The sequence below is a fragment of the Pelecanus crispus genome, chromosome 19 (assembly GCF_030463565.1).
Source record: "Pelecanus crispus isolate bPelCri1 chromosome 19, bPelCri1.pri, whole genome shotgun sequence".
Taxonomy (NCBI): domain Eukaryota; kingdom Metazoa; phylum Chordata; class Aves; order Pelecaniformes; family Pelecanidae; genus Pelecanus; species Pelecanus crispus.
This window is the reverse complement of record NC_134661.1, coordinates 8,174,264-8,193,615: the sequence shown is the minus strand read 5'-3', so window position 1 is coordinate 8,193,615 and position 19,352 is coordinate 8,174,264. Positions and strand designations below refer to the sequence as shown.

Below are 19,352 nucleotides of genomic sequence, written 5' to 3'. Positions count from 1 at the left end.
GGGAACGCACGCACAGAAGCCCCTCTTCTTCCCAGCCTCCCCCCGACCCGAACGAACAGAAATTAAAACAAGGCACAGAATCTTCTGCAAATGACTTCACTAAACTAAATCCAAGCTGGACTTGGCCAAAAAAAGAAAACCCAAACAAACTGAGGTGTCGAACAGCAGAGTGTACTTTACGAGGAATACTTTTACACAGCAAATCCCGGACCCTCCCAGCCTCACGACTCTCCGCCCCTTCGCTTTTTTTTTTTCTTTTAAAAAAAAAAAAAAAAAAAAAAGACACAAGCTGGTTGCAACTTCCAATAGCACTGTCTCTGTAGCGTTTAAGTAGGGCCAGTAGTAACCGTCCACGGTTGGACACCTCATAGAAACCAAGGCTGCTCTAGATGAAGTACTCTTTCTTTTCTTCGGAGTTGTTTTGTCCTCCCTCTGCATTGATGATGGCTGTGTCTGCGTCGGCCGCATCATCTGCTCCTTTGGCTTCGTGGGTGAAGTACGTACCTGAAAGGGAAGCGGGAGGTTGCGTCACTCGCCAGAGGTCCCGGCACGCTGCTGCGAGAGCGAGCGACGAAGCCGCCAGCGGAAAGCGGGGGGGGGGAAAAAACCCAAACGTAAAGTATGAAAATACCAGGCTGGGGCATGAAAAAAGAACGGCAGCAACAAGCAAGGCTGATGCTGCCCGGCGCGGGAGCTCCCTGCTCCGGCTCCGCCGGGAGCCGCCAGTGTGGAGACCCCCAGGGCTGACCACGCACCGGGCATCGCCGTCCCTGCTCCGAAACGCGACGGCGTGTTGCTCCCTGCAGCCTCTTGCTCGGAAAAGAAATTAGGTGACAGCTATTTCCCCTTCCCAGAAGCACGCAAGTAGCGGTAAAAATGCGCTTTACGCACTTTCCTGAAAGGAGACGAATCTTCCATCTCCGCCGCCTCTCTCCCCTAATGCGCTTTAGGGTTCCCCCGCCCTTTCTCCTCCCTTCCCGACATTATTCACTCCACGCCGCTGCGGCCGTAACCAGCCTCTCATCCTCCGTCGGCTTTTCCACATACACCGGATAAACCCCAGTTAACGTGAAACCCTTCCGTACACACACACGTACATGGGAACGGTCACAATTCTGTGTGGGGGTTTTAGCTTTGCTCTGGAAGTTGTAACAAGTTCCCAAAACGGACCATTTCACGCAAAACCAAGGCAGCGCGGCACATGCGCACTAGCTCAGCTCAGCTGGGTTTTGCAGAGGGGATTCCAAATTCCAGTTTTAAGCTGCGTGCCGGCGTGCTCGCTGCAAGCGTGGGGGATGCGCTGAGCTGGCGCAGCTCTGCGCATCGAAACGCACGGGAATTATCGCTGATAGCTGGGGCTGTAACGGGAGCCATGGCGGGCGACGGAGCTCTCTGCGAGGAGCTCGGCACGCCCCGCGGCGTGAAATGCTGCTCTGGAAAGGGAGGGTACCTGGTTTGCCAGGTATCCTGCTGCTGCGATGCCTCGGAAGGGGCAGTGCCTCCACGGGCAGCGACGCCTGCAAGCCTTAGCGCTGGCGTGTCGGGCAATGCCTGCGGGGAAGCCCTGTCCTCCTGCCCGAAGCCCCAGGTGCACAGAACATCGCCGGGCTGCTCCAGCCTTCCTCCTTTTCCCATTCCAAAGGCCCCCCGGGAGACATCCTTCCAGAGCAACACAGGGGTCTCTCGCATCAGACAGAACACCAGCACGAGCGAGGGGAACCGCGTGCCAAGTCCTCTCGCTTTCCGGTTTCGGTCTTTGGCTTACCTTTATGTCTGGCAAAATATCGCCCTAAAATGATGAGCAGGCAAAGCATTGCAAACACGACCACGGCCACGACGCCACCAACCACCGCATGGTCCACGCTCCGTATTGCCCCTTCCTCACCTGCACGAGAATCTGTTGAGATTAGAAGAGGAATAAGAATTCGGGACTTATTACGATGCGCTCTGAAGGGTTTGGCTGCAGCTGCTCTCAGGACTGGAAAAGCCACCCTTCCGCTCTCGCAAGGAAAAGGGGGAAAGCACGGAGCTATCTAGACAGATGAGTTCGGGCAGAGGAACTTTGCCCAAAGCCGAACTGATCTGGCGGCTCGGCTTGCAAGGTGTTTTCCACTACAAGCAGCAGCGCTACGACTACGCACGTGGAAGACAGCTGGGAGAGGGAGAGGAGAGATGGAGTCGGTGGTGGGTACGTGTTTTGGGAAACCTCCCTAGAACGCTCCCCATATTTCAACCTCCCTGGGGGGCGGGGCGCAGGGAATAGCAGCACGATACGGGAACGTTAGTCATTAGCTCTGGAGAAACTTCGTTAACAAGCGCCCCGCTGCAAACATTTCCACCTCAGCCCAAAAAGCTCCCTGACCAAAAACCAGCCAACCCAGCACGGTCAACGCGTTTACGAGCATCCGCTCCCCCAGCCCAACAAGACCGCGTCGTTAAACGCAGCCCTTGCTGTTCAACGCGGCTCACGACGTCCGAAGACACAAAACTCCCGACCCAAACTATAAAAACCCTCTTCAACAGCAGAGAGCGAGCAGTAATTGTACAGTGCCTCCAACTGCTTTACTTCATTTATTTAACTCCACGCCGTGCAATTAGTTTTCTTTTATAAGCGCCTCTCCCTTAGGACGCCGTCACCCGGGAGAGGAATGACTTATTTGGCAGAGGAACAACTCCAAAATGAACCCAGAATGAGCTATGGCCGTGTAAAATGAATGTATAGCAGTGTAAACAATTTTAATTTAAGGACGCAGCTACATCAACCCTCGCTGCAATCCTAATGGCAACCGAGATTTATAACGTAGTAAAAAACAATTATTCTCCCGTTGATTAATACATTAACATTTTGGAATAGAAGCTAAACCATTGTATCTTTTTTTTTTTATTGAGTCAAGCGCGACACCTCCATTAAAATGATTTACTGGCCATACCTTACAATTTAAGCACAGCAGCAACAGAAACGGTAAAAATCTTTTAACTTTACATGATTTGTGAAGTCATATGTGAAGGATTTACCATTTAAATCTTTCACTACAAGAAGCACATGGCCTATAAATCTGTCCTGCATGCAGCTGCCCAGACACCTAAGAGAAATGCATTTTACCAGGAAGACTGAGAGTGCAAATGCAAGTCAATTTTTAAGAAAGATTTATCTCCGTCTCCCTCCAAAGAACAGAGCAAATCTCTGAAGCCTCCACCTCTAATAATATTTGAAGTTTATCGATCAAGCGTACAGATCCGTGACAGCTAAAGGTAATGGTGCTCTTTTGAGCCGAAACCCGATACGCAGCTTTCGAGCAGCAGCCCGGGATTTACGCTTTCTATCGATATTTCCAATTCTGCCCCGAGATGGAGGACTGAGGGACCTAAGTAAATAACTCGTGACTGAGAGCACTGCAAAGCGCCTTTTAATTAAAACCATTTAAGAAAAGAAAAGCCCCTTCGAGTGACTTTTAGAGCAGGAGCTGTGGCACGGGCAGGGGACGCCGGGGCCGAAGCGGGTCCGGGCGAGGCGGGCGTTAAGGGCGCAGCCGTTTGGTGCCGCGGTCGGAGGGCCCCTTCCAGCAGCTTCTCTGATAAGCAACAAACCGCAGCCAAACCCATTCCCCTGCAGACCAAAAGCACTGGCTGCCACGCCGTCCCCCTCCGAGTCATTTCACAGCGGCAGGAGCTTGCCGCAGAAACGGGGACGCGCGGTAACGGGAGGGATGTTTTGCATCGTCTCCCAGCGTTTGCTGCTTTGGCAAGCGGCAGGAGGTCCCTGCCCGCCGACGGGAACGACGGCCCGGGAAGCGCAGCGGTGTGCCAAGCAGCCCCCCTCGCCCGGGAAAGGGCTCTGCTGCCTGCCCAGGACAGCGGCTGGGGGGCAAGCGGCAATCCTGGGTGCTCCGGGTAGCTACCGCGCCAACGCAGCCTCCTCGCTGCGGCTTTTAGCTCGGCTAATCCGTGCCTTTAAGGACTTACTCTCCATAAAGCAACCAAACCCGGCTCATCCGCCGGAGCAGCTGCTTTAGACACGTTCCGCTCTGTTCGGTTTTTGCTGTTTTTTTTTTAAAAAAAAAAAAAGAAAACCAAACTCAGCACCCAGTTCCGCTCGGCTGCGCTAAGGAGGAGACAGCAGCATCCCAGACTGGGAGGATGAATGTCTTGTTGACATCTGGAACAGCTGAGGGGAATAAACACACTGAGTTACGGCTCTGGAATGTGCTTCGAGCAGGATTTTGCATCAAGAGGCATTTTTTTCTTAATCACCATAAATTAAAGTTCCGGAAAGACGAAACCTTGGTGCGCTCACCCTGGCAGCAGCAGCAGCCTCCGCGCCGTCCCACTGGCCCGCGGCTGCGGAGCCGGGCCCGGCCGACTCGAAGCCGTGCCAGAGCCTCGCGCCTGACATCCGTCATGCTTCCCCTCAATTTGCAGTCGAGTCGAGAGCAGGGAGACGGCGTTTCCCCGAGAAGGGACTTTTGCCTAAAGCACGGCAAACCGTTCTGGCCAGAACAGTTTATTAAGCAGGATTTCATCTACCGGGACGTGCAGGGCTGTCTTTCTGAATTATTTCTGTTAAAAAAGACCTCTGCGAAGTGCCAGCCACAAGTTTATGTTATTATGCGCGTGGCTAAACAGTTCATCTTCAAGCTTACGCGCCACGTAAAAATTAAGTATCTTCTGAGGATGTCTAGCGGTTGCCAACCGCCTCATACCGAGTCCACGAGGCAGCCGACAGCGCACCCTCGCCTCGCAAGGTACCGCACTGATGCTTCTGTTGGATTAGCGAGCGAAAGGAATGGCTCTTCTGCAAATGCGCGGGGCGTCAGCTCCCCAGAAGTGCCACACGCATTCCTCAACCGCGGCAGCGCCATCCGCCACAAAACAGATTCACGTGCTGCCTCTCGCCCCTAAACGCGTTTGCCCCAGAGGCTGCTCCCTGGGCCAGGGCGGCACGTGGCACGCCCTACACTCGTCTCTGCAGGCAAAACGGGCGGAAGGCCAGTCTTAAAAGAAAGACGCCGTATTTAGAGGCGTTAAAACACCTACCAAAAGCAAATCCGCCTTGTATCTTTTCCAGGTTGCATTGGTTTGCTCTCTGAAGACAAACTGCTTGCAATTTTTAAGAAAAATTCAAATTCTGGAAAATTTTTTGGGTCTCTCGCATGCTTTTTCTTCTTTTTCAACAGGAAAGTGAAACCAAGACACCTTGAGAGGCCAGAGATCGCGATCCCCATGGCAAGGTCAAGCATTGGAACAGGCTGCCCAGAGAGGTGGGGGAGTCCCCATCCCTGGAAGTGTTCAAAAAACGGGCAGAGGTGGCACTTGGGGACACGGTTTAGTCTAGTCTACCCTTGATTGGTTTAGTGTGGACTTGGTAGTGTGGGTTAATGGTTGGACTGGATGATCTTAAAGGGCTTTTCCAACCTAAATGATTCCATGACTCTATGATTCTATGCCTACAGCACGGCTAACGCCGCTTTCTTGCTCCAACTCTGAAACAAAACTCTCCAGCGACGGATCTTCCCTACGCAAGCTCTTCCAGCGTGACGCCATTCCCTTGGCTAGGCATTCCTCCTCAACATCTCCTCTCCGCCTCACCTACAACATCTCACCAAACGCCGTCCGTATGCCCCGATGCAGTTACCCAACGCCAACCGCTCTGCGACAGACCCCATCTCCAGCGTTTTTGGACCCTGGTCCAAGCAAATCAGTTTGTACGCCGCCAGCACCAGAGCTGCTGCTTCATCTCCTGTCAGTCATTATTTCTTTGGTAAAGAAAAAAAAAAAAAGCGTCTCATCTATGGAGCAAGGGATAACTCCCCAAGTTTGCGCCAAGAGAGAGAGACCTGCCCTTAAAAAGCGGAATCTGCTTTAAAATGCTGCCTCCGATTCACAAAAGCCGTTCCCGCTTCATATCTATGATTAAAAAAGAAATCACAACTTTATTACTGAAGAGGGAACAGACGAGATGGCAGGAACTGACAAAACGCCACATTATCTGCTAATCCTAATATGTTATTCTTCCTTAAGATTTGCTTTTCTCAGCACCAATTCAATTATAGTTGCTACAAATCCTTCTGACATTTAATTCCCTCTTGTCAGAGAGTAGTAAATGTATACATGCGGAGCTTTCCCATTAAGATGTTAATATATATTGGAGCACGCTGGCCTTTGAATCAAAGAGTCAGAATTTTTCTATCACGGATTTGTTTCTGGTTTGCTCGTGGCTTTTTTTGCGGGTAGGAGCGGAAGGAGGGAGGGAAGAGCGAGGAAAGGTGCAGACATCGCTGCATGTCGCGGACAGCATGCACGCCTACGTGGCTACTCCGCAGCTACTTTGCGCCCGAGCTGAACCCGATTTGGTGGGGTGGTGCTTTGTGTGATACCAAAGCACCTTAAAGGAAAACTGCAGCGATAACGGCACAGTCCGCCTGCGATAACTGAGTATGTGCAGGGGGGGAAGGAAAAAAAAATCGATTTTTCTTTTAAGCTGCCGTGCTGCCTGCCCTGAGAGAACAGTATGGCTGTGCCCTGCATTAGAGGGATGCCGTCGTTTTATCTGACGGAGCACTGAACTCGTCCGCGTGAGATGCGGCCCCATCTGCAGCAGCAGAGAGCACTGCAGACCCGTTTCAAATTCTGGCCAGTTGGAGACTTTGGGAGCTTTCAATGAGTTTTTGCTCATTATTGCAACCGACCGCTCACGTAATCAAAAAAAAAGAGATTATAGCCCTTGAGTGCGAACCCTGAAGTTTTCCTTTAAGCAAAAAGTGCAATTGGTGAAATGGAACGTAGACAGAAAAGAAAGGCACTTTTGACGGGTTCCTACTTGCCGCTGTACTAACAGAACTTAATTCTGAGAGCCAGGAGCGACATGCGGCAGACGCTTCGTTGGTTATCGTCCACGGAAGTCTTGTCAACTAATGTGCGTGGTTTAAACCTGCAGGTTCTTAGCTATGGGCTTTTTGTGCAACGGGAGACACTTTTTAAAAAATAAATGTATTCAGGATCTCAGGCTTTCTAGCATTTTTGCAGGTGTGATTGTTTAAAAATGGCTTTCTGCGGACTGTCTCAAGAGAGTGAAGAAACGCTGGCAGATTTTAATAGCGGTACCCTAACAATGTCGGTCAAGCGCTTCCAGCGAGGTTTAGCAGATGGAAGACTTTTCTCCTCCCAGCTACTCAATAAAAAGGTTCCACTTGATTCTCTTTTTAATGAGGCTTTAAAATATATATATATATATATATAATGTATCTACACATATTCTAGCTTCCACTCTTCTAGCAAGCGGCAGCATCTCAACACTAAGACTCGATTGGACCTGGCTGACTTTACTAGCTAGTATTTTAAATCTCAATTATACCCGCTCTAAAAGCTTCAGACCTAGCAGGAGCAACCACTTAACTTCGAACTTCAGCGCTCGCAGTATTTCCAGAACGGGGCCCTGTAAAGCCCAAAGCGCCAGGTTTGGGATCACCTTGGCGAAGGGAGCCCTCTGCACGCACAAGCATCCCGACGGCAGCGGCTCCTGCCCAGCCCAGAGCAGCCGGATCCGGGGCTGAGCTCAGCACCCAGCCTTTCCACCACCACCACCACGTCAAACGGCATCTCTCACCGCGTCCCCTGCGTACTCCGGCACCGTTTCCCATTAAGGCTCTCCACCTCTCGACACCAGGGCCGCGGATGCGAGCGCAGCACGCGGAGACGTAGCCCTTCCCGTTTTTGCTCGGCAAAGTGCGTGTTTCGATCTGTCGCCTGCTGCGCGTCTCCTCTCCTTGCTCCTCGTCTTCCTTCCTGCTTTACACGTGGTAGGCCAACGGCTCGTGACATTTTTGGGGTATCTCTGAATGGCCCTGAACTTGCTCTACATGCATTTGTGCTGTAAAAGCAGAAGATCGATGGAGATTTTTGTGCGAATGTAGCACAGATGTTGATTTGGGCGCATCTGGATTTATTGCTGCGCTCCTGCAAAAATTTACCTTCCATTTCTGGCTTGAAATAAATTTTTGCCAATCGATGCAGGACAAGGCGGGCGGAATTCGCGTGTGTGCGTAAGCGTATATGCACTCTCCCGCGACAGCCGCCGTGCTTCCCAGATATTAATGCAACATCTGCACCATGGCAGGAAAAAGAAGACCTGAATCGCTTTCTTTGAAGAAGTCCTAACTTTAACTCTCGTTAAAGCTTAGTTTGTTAAATAATTAACACATCACCGTGACTTCGGCTCCTGCATCTCCCTGCTGCTAATGGCCTCGAGTCACTTGGGCGCTTCTGAAAACCTGCTAAGCTAACTGTTCCTCTTTGCCGAGAGGTAGGAAACTTCAAGCTAGCGCTAACGTTCCCCCGCTGAATTTGGGGTTAAGCCTTTGGTGGAACAAAGTTTTCGAAACGATGGAGCAGCACTTGATGCTGGGGTTGGTGGGGGTGCTGGTGGGCAGGGCTGGGGGAAGAGCAGGCTGCCGTGATTTCAGAAATGCTACAAAACACTTCTCCACGATGTGGGAGGACAGAAATCACTGCCTGAATATGACAGGATGAGCAATAACGTTATTCATTGCTACAGCGCGGCGTTAAGCGTGCTACCCCTACTCTAATTTATTGATGGACTGTTAAAGAGCGGTGTTAACCTGTTTGTCGTATTCTAATTGAATTTGGTCTCATTTAAGCCAGAGAAACTCGAGGAGTTCATCCTTCTTCAATCAATAAGCTCCCCTTCAGTGACCCATTTCAAGATCGCTTCATAAAAAATAATGCGCTTTGTTTTAATAAATTTAATCACTATGACAGCTGCTCAATGTTTATTGGTTGTTTCTTCAGACTCCTCTCTGCTAGAAAATGGAGCCCCACGCACAATCAATAGCAATTGATTCATCAGCATCCCCCTTGAACAAAGGTGCTAATCAGGTTTTGATTAGTTAATCAAACCCGGGGTGAAGGCTACACAGGTCCTTCTTGATTGCTCCCTGTTTTGCAAGAGGCGTAGCAACACTCTCGAGCAAAGCAGGAAGACCGCAAGGCACCCGAGGGGACCCAGACACGGGCGTGCCCAATTCGGGCACGCGGGTCGTAACGACCAGAGCGCGCAGCAGCGCGTACGTACGTCCCTAGACGCGTGTGCGCGTGCAAATGTACCACTGGTACGACCCCTGCTTTGCAGGTACCGACTGCATCCACGGAAGATGCTTTCCTTTCTTATCGGGATTAGCGCTCATTCGCCAGGACCAACTGTAAGGACGTATTTACATAGCTTTCAGTCCAGCGAGGATAAGAAGAGGTTCAAGCCATTTACTCAGCTTTGCCTCCGCTGATAAAACCGCCACCTCCTTTTTATCCCCAATCCGACGCTCGTATTATGAGAAATCACCAAGCAGCCGAGACGTAGCGCCGGCTGCGTTTTTAAAGGCGGTTTCACGCAATACGGCAGCCGCGAGCGTTTTACAAATGGCAGAGTTTCAACTCAACCCGTCTCCAAATCGGCGTTCCAAAAATTACGGCACAGCAGCCGGGAGGGAACCTGAGATGTTAAGTCTCACCGCTCCGCACGCCTCCCGCCCCGCTTTCAAGGGTGCCGCAGAGAAAGGGGTGCCCAAATCAAAAAAAGGGAGGAAAATCCCAACGGAAAACAGCGTACATCCAAGCTGCGAGACCGTGCGTTGGGGGAACGGCTACAACCACAGCAACTATACAATGCGACATGGCCAAGATGCAGAAATCAGGGGGGAACCAGGATCTAGCGTAGAAGAGTAGCGGTTTACCTACGTACTAGCCCTTACCTGAGAGATCCCCATAGTCCAGCTCCTCTGCCGAATTGGGCAACTGAGTAAAGCCTTACAAGTAAAAACAAACTCATTTTTCTCTGCGTTTCTCGAGTGACAAAAAACAACACACTTAAGAACCGAGGATGAATGTCTTGGGGGGGGTGGGGGGGGATATAATGCGTCAATCACTTGCCACCTTCTGCCGGTTTGGGCAGAGTAACTCGTATGGCAGAATTGCAATAATTTCCTTTATTTCGGACAGAACATTCCCCAGTCTACACTGTTGGCACACAAAACATGGAATCAAAATCACTCATTCATAACAGCATGCAAAGACCCCCAAACTCTGTCTTTTAGTCATCACGGGTGGGGGTGGGGGGCAATTTCCCAATTTAGGCCAGTTCGATTTCGGTTCTGTATACGTATAGCAATGTGAAATTTGCTTCCAATTTTCCACAAAATTCAATCTTTTTTGGGTCATGTTGACAAGCCCGGCAATTTATCCGTTAGCGGAACCTGCGGATCACGTTTCAAAACCGTAAGGCATCTGTGCGTGCGGGCTGCAGGCTGTATCTTCTGCAAAAAAAAAATCTGACAAAAACCGGTTTTTTTTTTTCATTTTCCCAAGTTTGATGCATTTATGGAAAAAGTATCTGTCCTTAAAGCTGATAAAGCAGTTAGGCGAGACACGCTCTCGTGACCACAAAAGGCAGCGAACGCTGTCTGTAGAGCCATTTTTTGTTATTTTTCTATTTCGTTTGAGAGTCTGGGAAAACGCCGGGGGGGTCCGCGGGGGACAGAGCACCCAGCTGCGTGAACTTCTCAGCAGAGGTTACGGGGCAAACCAGTGCGTGGAGGTCACAGGGAGCTACTTCAACGAGGGACAGCACAGCGCTGCTAACGAAGCTGGCACGCGCCGTAACTTACGCTGGCCGCTACAGCAAATGCGTTTTCGAAGGGAAAAAAAAAAGTATTTCCCATGAAGAGACACCACCGTCACTGGTCATTGGGAAAGCTGGCTTGCAGGCCGCTAAAAATGCTGGCTTTCTCTTAAGAAAGCAAAGAGCTTTTTTTTTTTTGGTTTAAAAAGCAAAGGCGCTAATGCAGTCTAGCCGATGTGCAGGCTGTCCCCCACTGGAAAGCAGCAAGCGATACATATAGACACACAGAGCTCGTTAAAAATGAAACTCATCTTCAGTGACTGTTTTGTAAATACATCAAGTCACCTGGAAGCTGCAGTCGGAATTATCTTCTAAAGCAGGAAGCCGTTTAGATTAATAGCAAGAATTTTGTTTGTGCGCCGCTCTTGGATTTCAGGGAGCCTTTTTTTTTTTCTTTTTTTTTTTTTTTTTTTACTATAATACAACAGATAAATATAATTCCAGTTGACTCACAGAAGCATCGGACGTGCAAACCTGGGCTGGGAAGAGGGGCCATTCAACTTTTCTCTCTTCCAGATTGCTTCTGTAGAGTCTTCCCTTTCACTTAAAAGGGACTACGTTTTCTCAATAATGAAAGAAGAAAAGGGACTACGTTTTCTCAATAATGAAAAAGGGCAACGTTGCATTTTTTATGAAGCAAAAAAAAAAAAAATCTTTTTCAAAAGATAATTTAACAATTTGGTTTCTACCTGCACCTGGCATACGTAAAATGCCACCGAACGGCATTAAAGCCTGTTGCGCGGCATTTTAGCTATGCGGTAAATTCCCTCTCGATTTTTCTCACTAAACTTGCCTATCAGCCGTGAAGGCCCCTCCTTTGCTTGGCGTCTGATGAGAAGGACCCCGCAGCGTGCCGCGAGCGCTGTTCGGCAGAGGGGAGCCAGCTGCTGGCGGGGCTGCCCTGCCCCTGCCAGAGCCCGCGTCTCGCCAGGGCGCGCGGTGCCAGCGCGCCGCGTCCCCTCCGCCCCGCTCCCGGCGAGCGCGCCGGGTAGCCGCAGGCTCCATCGACACAGCAGCGCTGTGCCCTGCTCCCTAAGCCACCTCCAGTTTTTAAGGAAAAGGCGATTCCTCTTTCGTACCCAGCCGTACGTAAGCAATTAGGGAATCCGTTTTACGCTGCCTATGCCGCGGCACTGCACAGAAATCTTAACACGTGCAGCGAGCTTTGCGATGCTTTATCCAATCGCCCCGAGGCCTGGAGCTGTCAAATATATTCAGGAATGTATTTACTATTAGTTGCACTTTTAAGTAGGGCATTTTCAAAAGGAAAAAAAAAGGCAGCCGGACAGGCGGAGCCGCTCGACAACGTTCGTGCGGAACGTGCCGAGGCTTCTTCCTCGCGCGCCGTTGCATTCGGCGAGATCTGCCAAGCCGGCTGAGCTTTTGCCTTCAGACGAGGAAAACTCATTTTCAGAGGCTGAGCGCTATCGGAAAAGGCGACAAGAGCTTAACACGGTAGTGTTAAATGTTCTTGTGCAAAACCCTGCTAAGGCTGTAATTAAAAATTCATACGGGCCTTCGGGGAAGAATTTCCAGCTTATAAAATAATTTACCTGCTGTATTATGGGCAAGGTATTTTCTTGTCACTCTTCATTCACGATTGGGATGCTTTCGTTATTTTAACCTTCTCTCCAGACTTCCTGCTTTGCCAGCTTCAGAAGAGATTTTTTTTTTTTTTTCTTTTCGCCCTACCTTTTCATGAGGATGAGCAGAAATTCTGCCTGTGCCGAGGCAGCAGCGCCTTGTTTCTGCCTCGGTGGGGGAGCTGGAAAGCAGCTCTGAGCTTCCCCATCGCCGAGTCCTCTCTGGGCGCACGTACGTGCGGGGCTGCCCAAAGACGGCCACGCCGCAAGCGTAGCGGGTTGCGACGCACCCTGCCTTGAAAAAAAAAAATCACTCGGGAGCTCTTTAAGCTCTTTGCTTACGACAGGGCGGGGTCAAAATTTGGGGAAAAAGCGGCGAAATCGCCTCATCGCTTTTGCTGTAGCAAAGGACCGTCACGTGTGAGGTCAGGGCCGCTTATCGACGCTCCGCTCGCGCAGCGGGCAACACGGGAGCCGGGCGCCTCGGCCCAGGGGCTCCTCCTCGGGCAGCAGCCCTGCGAAGGCCGAGCTCCCCGGCGCGCCCGGGAGCAAACGAAAAACTCGCACGTCTGTGCGGAGGGAAGAAAAGAAAGGGCATGGCAGAAAAAGCGCTTGCTCTCCAGATTTCAGCGGCGGCAGAGCTCTCGGAGGCGTTACTCTCCGGCTCCGCCGAGGCCTGCCCGCGTGCCAGCTGCAAACAGGCAGGGGACTGCGGTTTCAGCCCCGCCGGCACCCTGGCACCACGCAGGGCAAAGTGAGAGGGAAGGAGGGCGCAAGCTCGGTAAACCCGGCTTAGCGCGGTGCAGCAGAAGCACGAGCCTTCCTGCCGGCCATGACCATGCTGTTATTGGAGTTCTGGCAATGAACAGTGCAGAGAAAGGAGAAAGTGCATCAGAAAATTTACAAGTTAAGCTCTCATTTTTCAACAAAAAAAAGTTAACAATGTTCGTGCTTTAAGTCACTCATGCATCGCTGCCGTCAACTCCATTCCAGAAGGAAACAGGAATGGCAGGGGCTTTGCTACCGCCTTTACATGCACACACATACAGGACTCCTTTCCCCCCCAGTCCTCTAGGATACACTCCAAAAAATTAAATTACTCAAAAACCCTTTCCCCGATTGAAGTATTGTGCTGGTTCCACACTAGCCTTACATTGAGTTTTCTTTTTTTGGGTTGGTTTTGCTTTTTTTTTTTTTTTTTGGTTGTTACATTTTTTCTTCCCCCAATTCATTTAAAATCGTTTTTGGAGAAAATCCATTTGGCTGTAGTTCATGCCCATGCATTTCTAGTCATTCACAGACATGCTCACTCCCATTGGACATCGGTAAGAACAAATGGCCAACATACAGAAACACCTGGTATACTCCATACACACTCCAGCAACACAAGCTTGGAAAGAAATCCCAGAGTCTTCACGGGAAAAGCACCCCACGAGGGCAAGCACGGGGGGGGGGGCGGTACAAACCGGCTAGATTTTAAGGCAGGAAAGTCTGTGGCAGCTCAGTTGACTGGGATCGCTTGTCCTTCCAGCGGTCAGTCTGTCTCCTCGCAGCAGCCGTCCTCCCCCCCAGAGGTAGAAATATTCAGAGGTCCTCGCCGAGTTAAAAAACATGCTTTCTGCGGCTTTCCCCAACACGAGCAAGAACGATGAAAGCCATCGGGAATTGCACCGAAGAAATGGGCAAGGGCTGCTCGGCTGCAAGCCCCCTCCTGCATCGCCCACCCTGCGCCGCAGCCTCGCGGCTCTGCCTTCGGCGACGCCGGAGATGAATGCAAGCTGCGGGTCAGAAAAGGCTCGCCGAGACGTCTAGAAGCGACATCAGAAGTCACGCTAGCGTCAGGGCTGCCTGATCTTTCCCAAATTTAGGGATCAATGTCTGTACCTGTGCATTTGCTGTGCACGATGATCTTAGAGGTCCCTTCCAACCTTAATGATTCCTTGTTTTTACTTTCATTATAAATAATCCAGCCACCAAGCCAGGAAACATGAAATTATGACTCTCCCCTTAATTGTTTTAGCGGTGGACTTTGTAGTGTAGGTTAATGGTTGGACTGGATGATCTTAAAGAGCTTTTCCAACCTAAACGATGCTACGATTTCTAGGGTTGCCTGAGAAAAATGGAAAAAAGGTACTATTTTCTGACACTGCAGGCCACCGCTCTTTGGCCTGAATGCATCTGCCTTTTCTCAGCAAATTCTCGTACTCAAGGCAGAGCATCTTGGCCGACCTGGAGCAGCGCTGAAGAGCCTGCGCTGACCGCTCTCCCCGTGCTCTGCCTCGGCGCGCTGCTAAGGCGGGATCCCTTGCGACCGCGCCGGCCCCGCACAGAGCACTCGCTGCGACCAGAGTCGTGGGGCTAGGGAGTGCAAGGGGCACGGAGCCCGCCTTCCCTTCAGGCTGAGCCCGGGGTCTCTCCCGACTTTCCCGACTGCTCTCAGACACTTCTAAGAAAGCGAAGCCGGTACATCAAAGGAGCAGTCGGACCCTTACCGCCCAAGCGGGTGCAACTGAGCAGACCTGCAGGTAATTAAACTGTGCTACTGTCTTCAGAGGCAGCTCTTCAAGGCCTTCCCCACAGCTTAACGATCGGATGATTAACATTTTGCCTTCATCTGACTTTCAAGGGCGTTAGCATAGTGCTGGATGAGACGTCGCTTGGACTTTTATTGCCTTGCCGTGACTTTCACTGCAGGAGCTACAAAATTACCGACGTTGAATCTTGACATTAAACGTACATAGGGAGATTGGCAACGCATAGAAAACAGAAGGATGCCTGAAGGCTTCCAATTTTGATGTCAAGCGGGAAAACGCGTCCAAGTAGGCAATTGGGACAAGAACTGCGTGTCCCTCCACTTGACGTGGGGCATCGCTGCTTAACCATCGCTCTACGCCGTCCTCCCTCTGCCATCGCCCCAGACACGCCTCGTTGGGCGTAGGCAGGGAAAAGAGCCCGTTCTGCACTACAGACTTCTGTCAATAAAGGAAACGGCTGATTTATCAGAGTTAGAAGAAACTAAAGTAGCAAACTCAAATATGGATTAGCCTTAATTAAAATTGTCAGAGGTTTTGGTTCTTTAGCTGAAAAGCGAGCTCGTGCCAAAAAATGCTATGCTCAACTTCCAGTCTGAAGTGACTCTAGGCTGGCTTTGAAAATGTAGGAAGCTAAGGAAGCTGTCAAGCTGTTAGCTAGCCTGCCTTGAGCAGATGAGAAGGGTTAGTTTGCTAGACTGCTATGCTGACAGGGAAGTGTTGCTATTTGTTTTCCAAATCTCCTTCTGCAGCGTAATGATGCAAGCTTCACTGCTGACCTCCGAAACAAGCGCTCCTCTGCCAAGCATCCGCAGCACACTAAAGGCTGCCCCGCGCCGGCCGACCCACCGGACACGCCGTCTTTGTAAGCTCAAAATGCAAGAAAAAGGCTCAAGATTTCAAGCACCTCTTAAAAAATTAAATTTGAGCTCCTGTTTTCAAAAGCCAGATTTCTTTTTCATGCGTGAAGCGACTACCCCAGTCACCAAGATGACCGGGAGAATCGCTCGCTTCCTCAGCACCGCTCGTACACGTACGCCGTTTCCACGGGGCATGGGGGCTCGGTGCTTGCCTGGCACCGGAACGACCGGCTGCGAAGCTCATGGCAGAACTGACGAGACCAGACAGACTTTCCAGCCTTAAAATCCACGTTATATTTAGGAGATCAGTCCACCTGAAACACGGTTTTCCCTTGAAGACTACCATTTCCCTTTTTTGCTTCCCCTTCCCAGGCTTGTCTTGCCACTCAGCAGGGCTGAGAAATAAGATAAACAGGAATGTGATACCAACCGTGAACTGCCGGTTCTGTCGTCGCCGTTGTGTCTACACACGGGAACAGAGGATTGGAGGAAGGGAAGAAACAGGAGGAACAGCATGCAAAAAAAGGGAAAATGGAAAAAATGGAACAGATAATATATGAGCAAGCTTTCAAAGAACATTGCGTGACAAGCAATAATAAAATGAAAGGCAAAAAGCATTTGAAGTGAGTTGCACTGTTTAGAAGACATGCCTCCAGTTCAAAAGCTATGAGCCTGAGGAAAACAGTAAATTTTTCTTTTTCCAGGACCTTGCCAGAACAATTACTGGTGGTTGCAAAGTCAGGGGAACAGGAGACGGGGGAAGAACACCAACACCAACGCTTTACTTGGACCAAAACAGAAGCTCAAGACCAGGACAAAGAGCCAACACTCAGAAAAGAGCTTTTACGCATTCAAACATTGCCTTCACCAAAGCGCTAGGGGCCAGGGCCTGACCCGCTCCCACCTCTTCTCCTCCTTCGCCCAACGCAGGGAACCTCCGAGCACGTCGGGGCGCGGCACAGCCTCCGAACCCAGCCCGTTTCAGAGGCGGCGAGCAAATGCTACGAACGAAGAGACTCCCAGAAATCGCACATCCAGTTCTGAAGGTGCGAGTGGCCCTCTGCCTCGGCCACACCGATCCGCGCACCTGGGAGATGCACGATTCTTTCAGTGTAAAAAAACCCCATTTGTTCTAGAACGGGCAAATGCAGGTAAGACATTACCAGTCCCGCTATCGCAACAGTTAACTGGTTAACAGCTACCGGTAATTAAAACATATTGGAGTTTTTTTTGGTCGCTAGGCTGAAGCCGGCTTTACTCCATATGCGTTACATGCCACGGGAAATCTGTCGGGAGTTGCTGCCTTGCCAACGGAGAGATGTTTCATCTCTTCACAGGTGTTTGGAACAGGCAATTTTAAAGACTGAACCAAATCTGAAGGCTTTTCCTGACAGCATCCTACGTTATTTCCTCTGCACCGATAGGTCTACATCATACTTATTCCCATTAGCCAAAATACTGGCTTTTCCAGTTATTGAAACTCATTTGCTTCTCCTCTGGCTCTGCATACCCTCCCCTCCTGTTCCTGCGCTGCTGCTTGCTTGCTTTAGCGGGCTGGCTCCTCACAACGTAACTGTACCTCTGCCAATCCCTACGGATACTCCTGAGCCGACAGCAGAGCCTCGGTGCGCCCGTTCACAGCAAAGGCAGGGCTTCCCACAACTCTCCTCGGTTCGATGCAGGCAATGTTTAAATGAATAAAAGCAGACGAGCGAGCGTAGAGAAGCGCTCTACTGCGCGTTTCTGCAAAGCGGCCCGGAGCTTGGGTTTTGTCGCAACAACAGACAATTCACATTGGCGTTTCCCCTCTTTAACATGCTGTCCGGAGAACCCTCGGATGGGAGGTCCTCCTGCATATTCAGAGGCAGCAGTGGAAAAAAAAAAAAAAGGAGGACCCATTCCTTTGCAATTTAGCTGAGGACAGCCCAGGCCTGAATTTCTGAAGCACCGGCAAAGACAGGAATCATACAAGGAATACACAATACTTACACATACAAGGTCTACATGCTTTAATTATGAAAGCAAAACAAATAAACCCTGCACAATTTAACAAACTGCACCAAGATTTGCATAACAGATTATCAAGCCGTCATTAGCCTGTTCCCACTGCCAACTTATACTGTTCTCATCTTGGCAATCCAATCTAACGCACGCTTAAAGAGGCTAGCGCTTGTTCTCCTGCTGGCAGCTCTGGCCGAGGCTGCAAGGGAAGCCGTCCAGAGCAAAAAGGAGAGCAAGAGCGGGGCTTTCCTTTGTTTTCGGGTAGCAATCCCCAAACGCTGCCTCGTTTTAACCAAGCAAACGGTGAAGGGGAAAATGGTGGTGAAGGCGGGGGGGAAAGTTGTTTAGAAAGGATTGCAAAACTGAGTATTAACTCTTGAGATAGCATCTTGGCATCTATAAATAGTCTCAATTTACTGTCTTCCTGAAACAAAAAAAGTTACGTCAGCTTTTACACTAAATAGAGAATCTGCTGAAAGCAAACTTGTATTCACGTGCTGGAAGAGATATTAGTCAAGAAACAGTGCAAACTGGACAGTGCATCTCGCTTCCCCGTCTGGGGACAGAGACCAACAGGTTACAAAAAAAAAAAAAAAAAGTTCTCAAGCGGTTGTAAGTGCGAACAAATATCCAAGTCAAACAACATGTTGGCTGCAGCTGGAATGACAAAGTTATGATTAGCAAATGGTTTGGATGGTTGCAATAGGAAACACAGACCAGTTAAAGTTTAGAATGAGCTCTCTGGAAGTCCTTTTCAATCCCAGAGTCTTCTTTGAGAAGAAGGATTGTATACGCGCAGTGCGCCGAAGGGGAATAAGCTCATGTTAAGGTAAAGCAAGGAATGCCCCCCCGACACAGGCACGCCACTACAGCGGTTGCATGGCAAAGGAGAGAAAAATTGTCACCGTTGCTTTGGTATGAAATTAATGAACTCGTGTCAAACCGTGCGTATCCCAAACTCCACCGCTGTTCTGCCTTACACGGGAAGTAACACCCCCGGCCCGCCAATGCTGCTGCTAAGACAACTTCTAACTTTCAGACGGATTGGCTAACTTTAAACGTGCTTTCCTGAACTCCAGGCACCTGCCGTTGACTTCTGCTTCACTTTCAAGACTAGCCACGTTTATATGCCAGACCGGACATAGAGCACCCCAGAGATCAGGCTTCTGCCCCACGTGCTAGAAGAAAAATCGTCTCTTCTCCTCAAATACGGACCAAGAAGAAAGTCCTTCCTACGTTTCTGACTTAACTAAGGTTGAACAAAGCCAACAAAAGGCTTTGACGTCACCAAAAAGCACCGTTCTGGTCCTGAGCCGTAGGTGTGAAGAGCGGCCGCACGAAGTTGATGCTCATTGTTTAAAATCTAAGCTGGTGCTGAAAAAGGGGTTGTCTGCCAAGGTGCGGCACAGCAGAGGACGTAGAAAGCACACAAAGAGGCTCAACGTGGTACTTTCCACCTTAAGATAAAGGCTTCTCTTCCTGATTCTAATCGGTAAGACAACAAAATTTGCAGTGTGGGGAGAAGTAAAGCAACGCAATGGTCTTTCAGTATCTACCTGTACATAAATTCACCAGAGGACTGGTTTACCGTTAAAGAAGGTATCCAGGAAAGGAACCACTGGCCTCTCTGAAGCTGCACATTTCGCTTAATTTTGATTTCTTTTTAGCACTGGTCAGAAGAACAGAGTTT

At 50.1% G+C, this 19,352-nt stretch overlaps 1 protein-coding gene across 1 annotated transcript in view; it reads right to left on the bottom strand.

Moving 5' to 3' along the window:
* Positions 1 to 385: 385 nt before the first annotated feature.
* The window catches only part of CADM1 (cell adhesion molecule 1), a 73,299-nt gene continuing 54,332 nt past the window's right edge, over positions 386 to 19,352 (bottom strand). The window contains exons 11-14 of the mRNA XM_075723414.1: positions 16,092 to 16,124; positions 9,762 to 9,815; positions 1,766 to 1,897; positions 386 to 504 (exon numbers count right to left, since the gene is read on the bottom strand). Coding sequence (XP_075579529.1) covers positions 386 to 504; positions 1,766 to 1,897; positions 9,762 to 9,815; positions 16,092 to 16,124 — 338 coding nt within the window. The remainder of the gene's footprint in view (positions 505 to 1,765; positions 1,898 to 9,761; positions 9,816 to 16,091; positions 16,125 to 19,352) is intronic.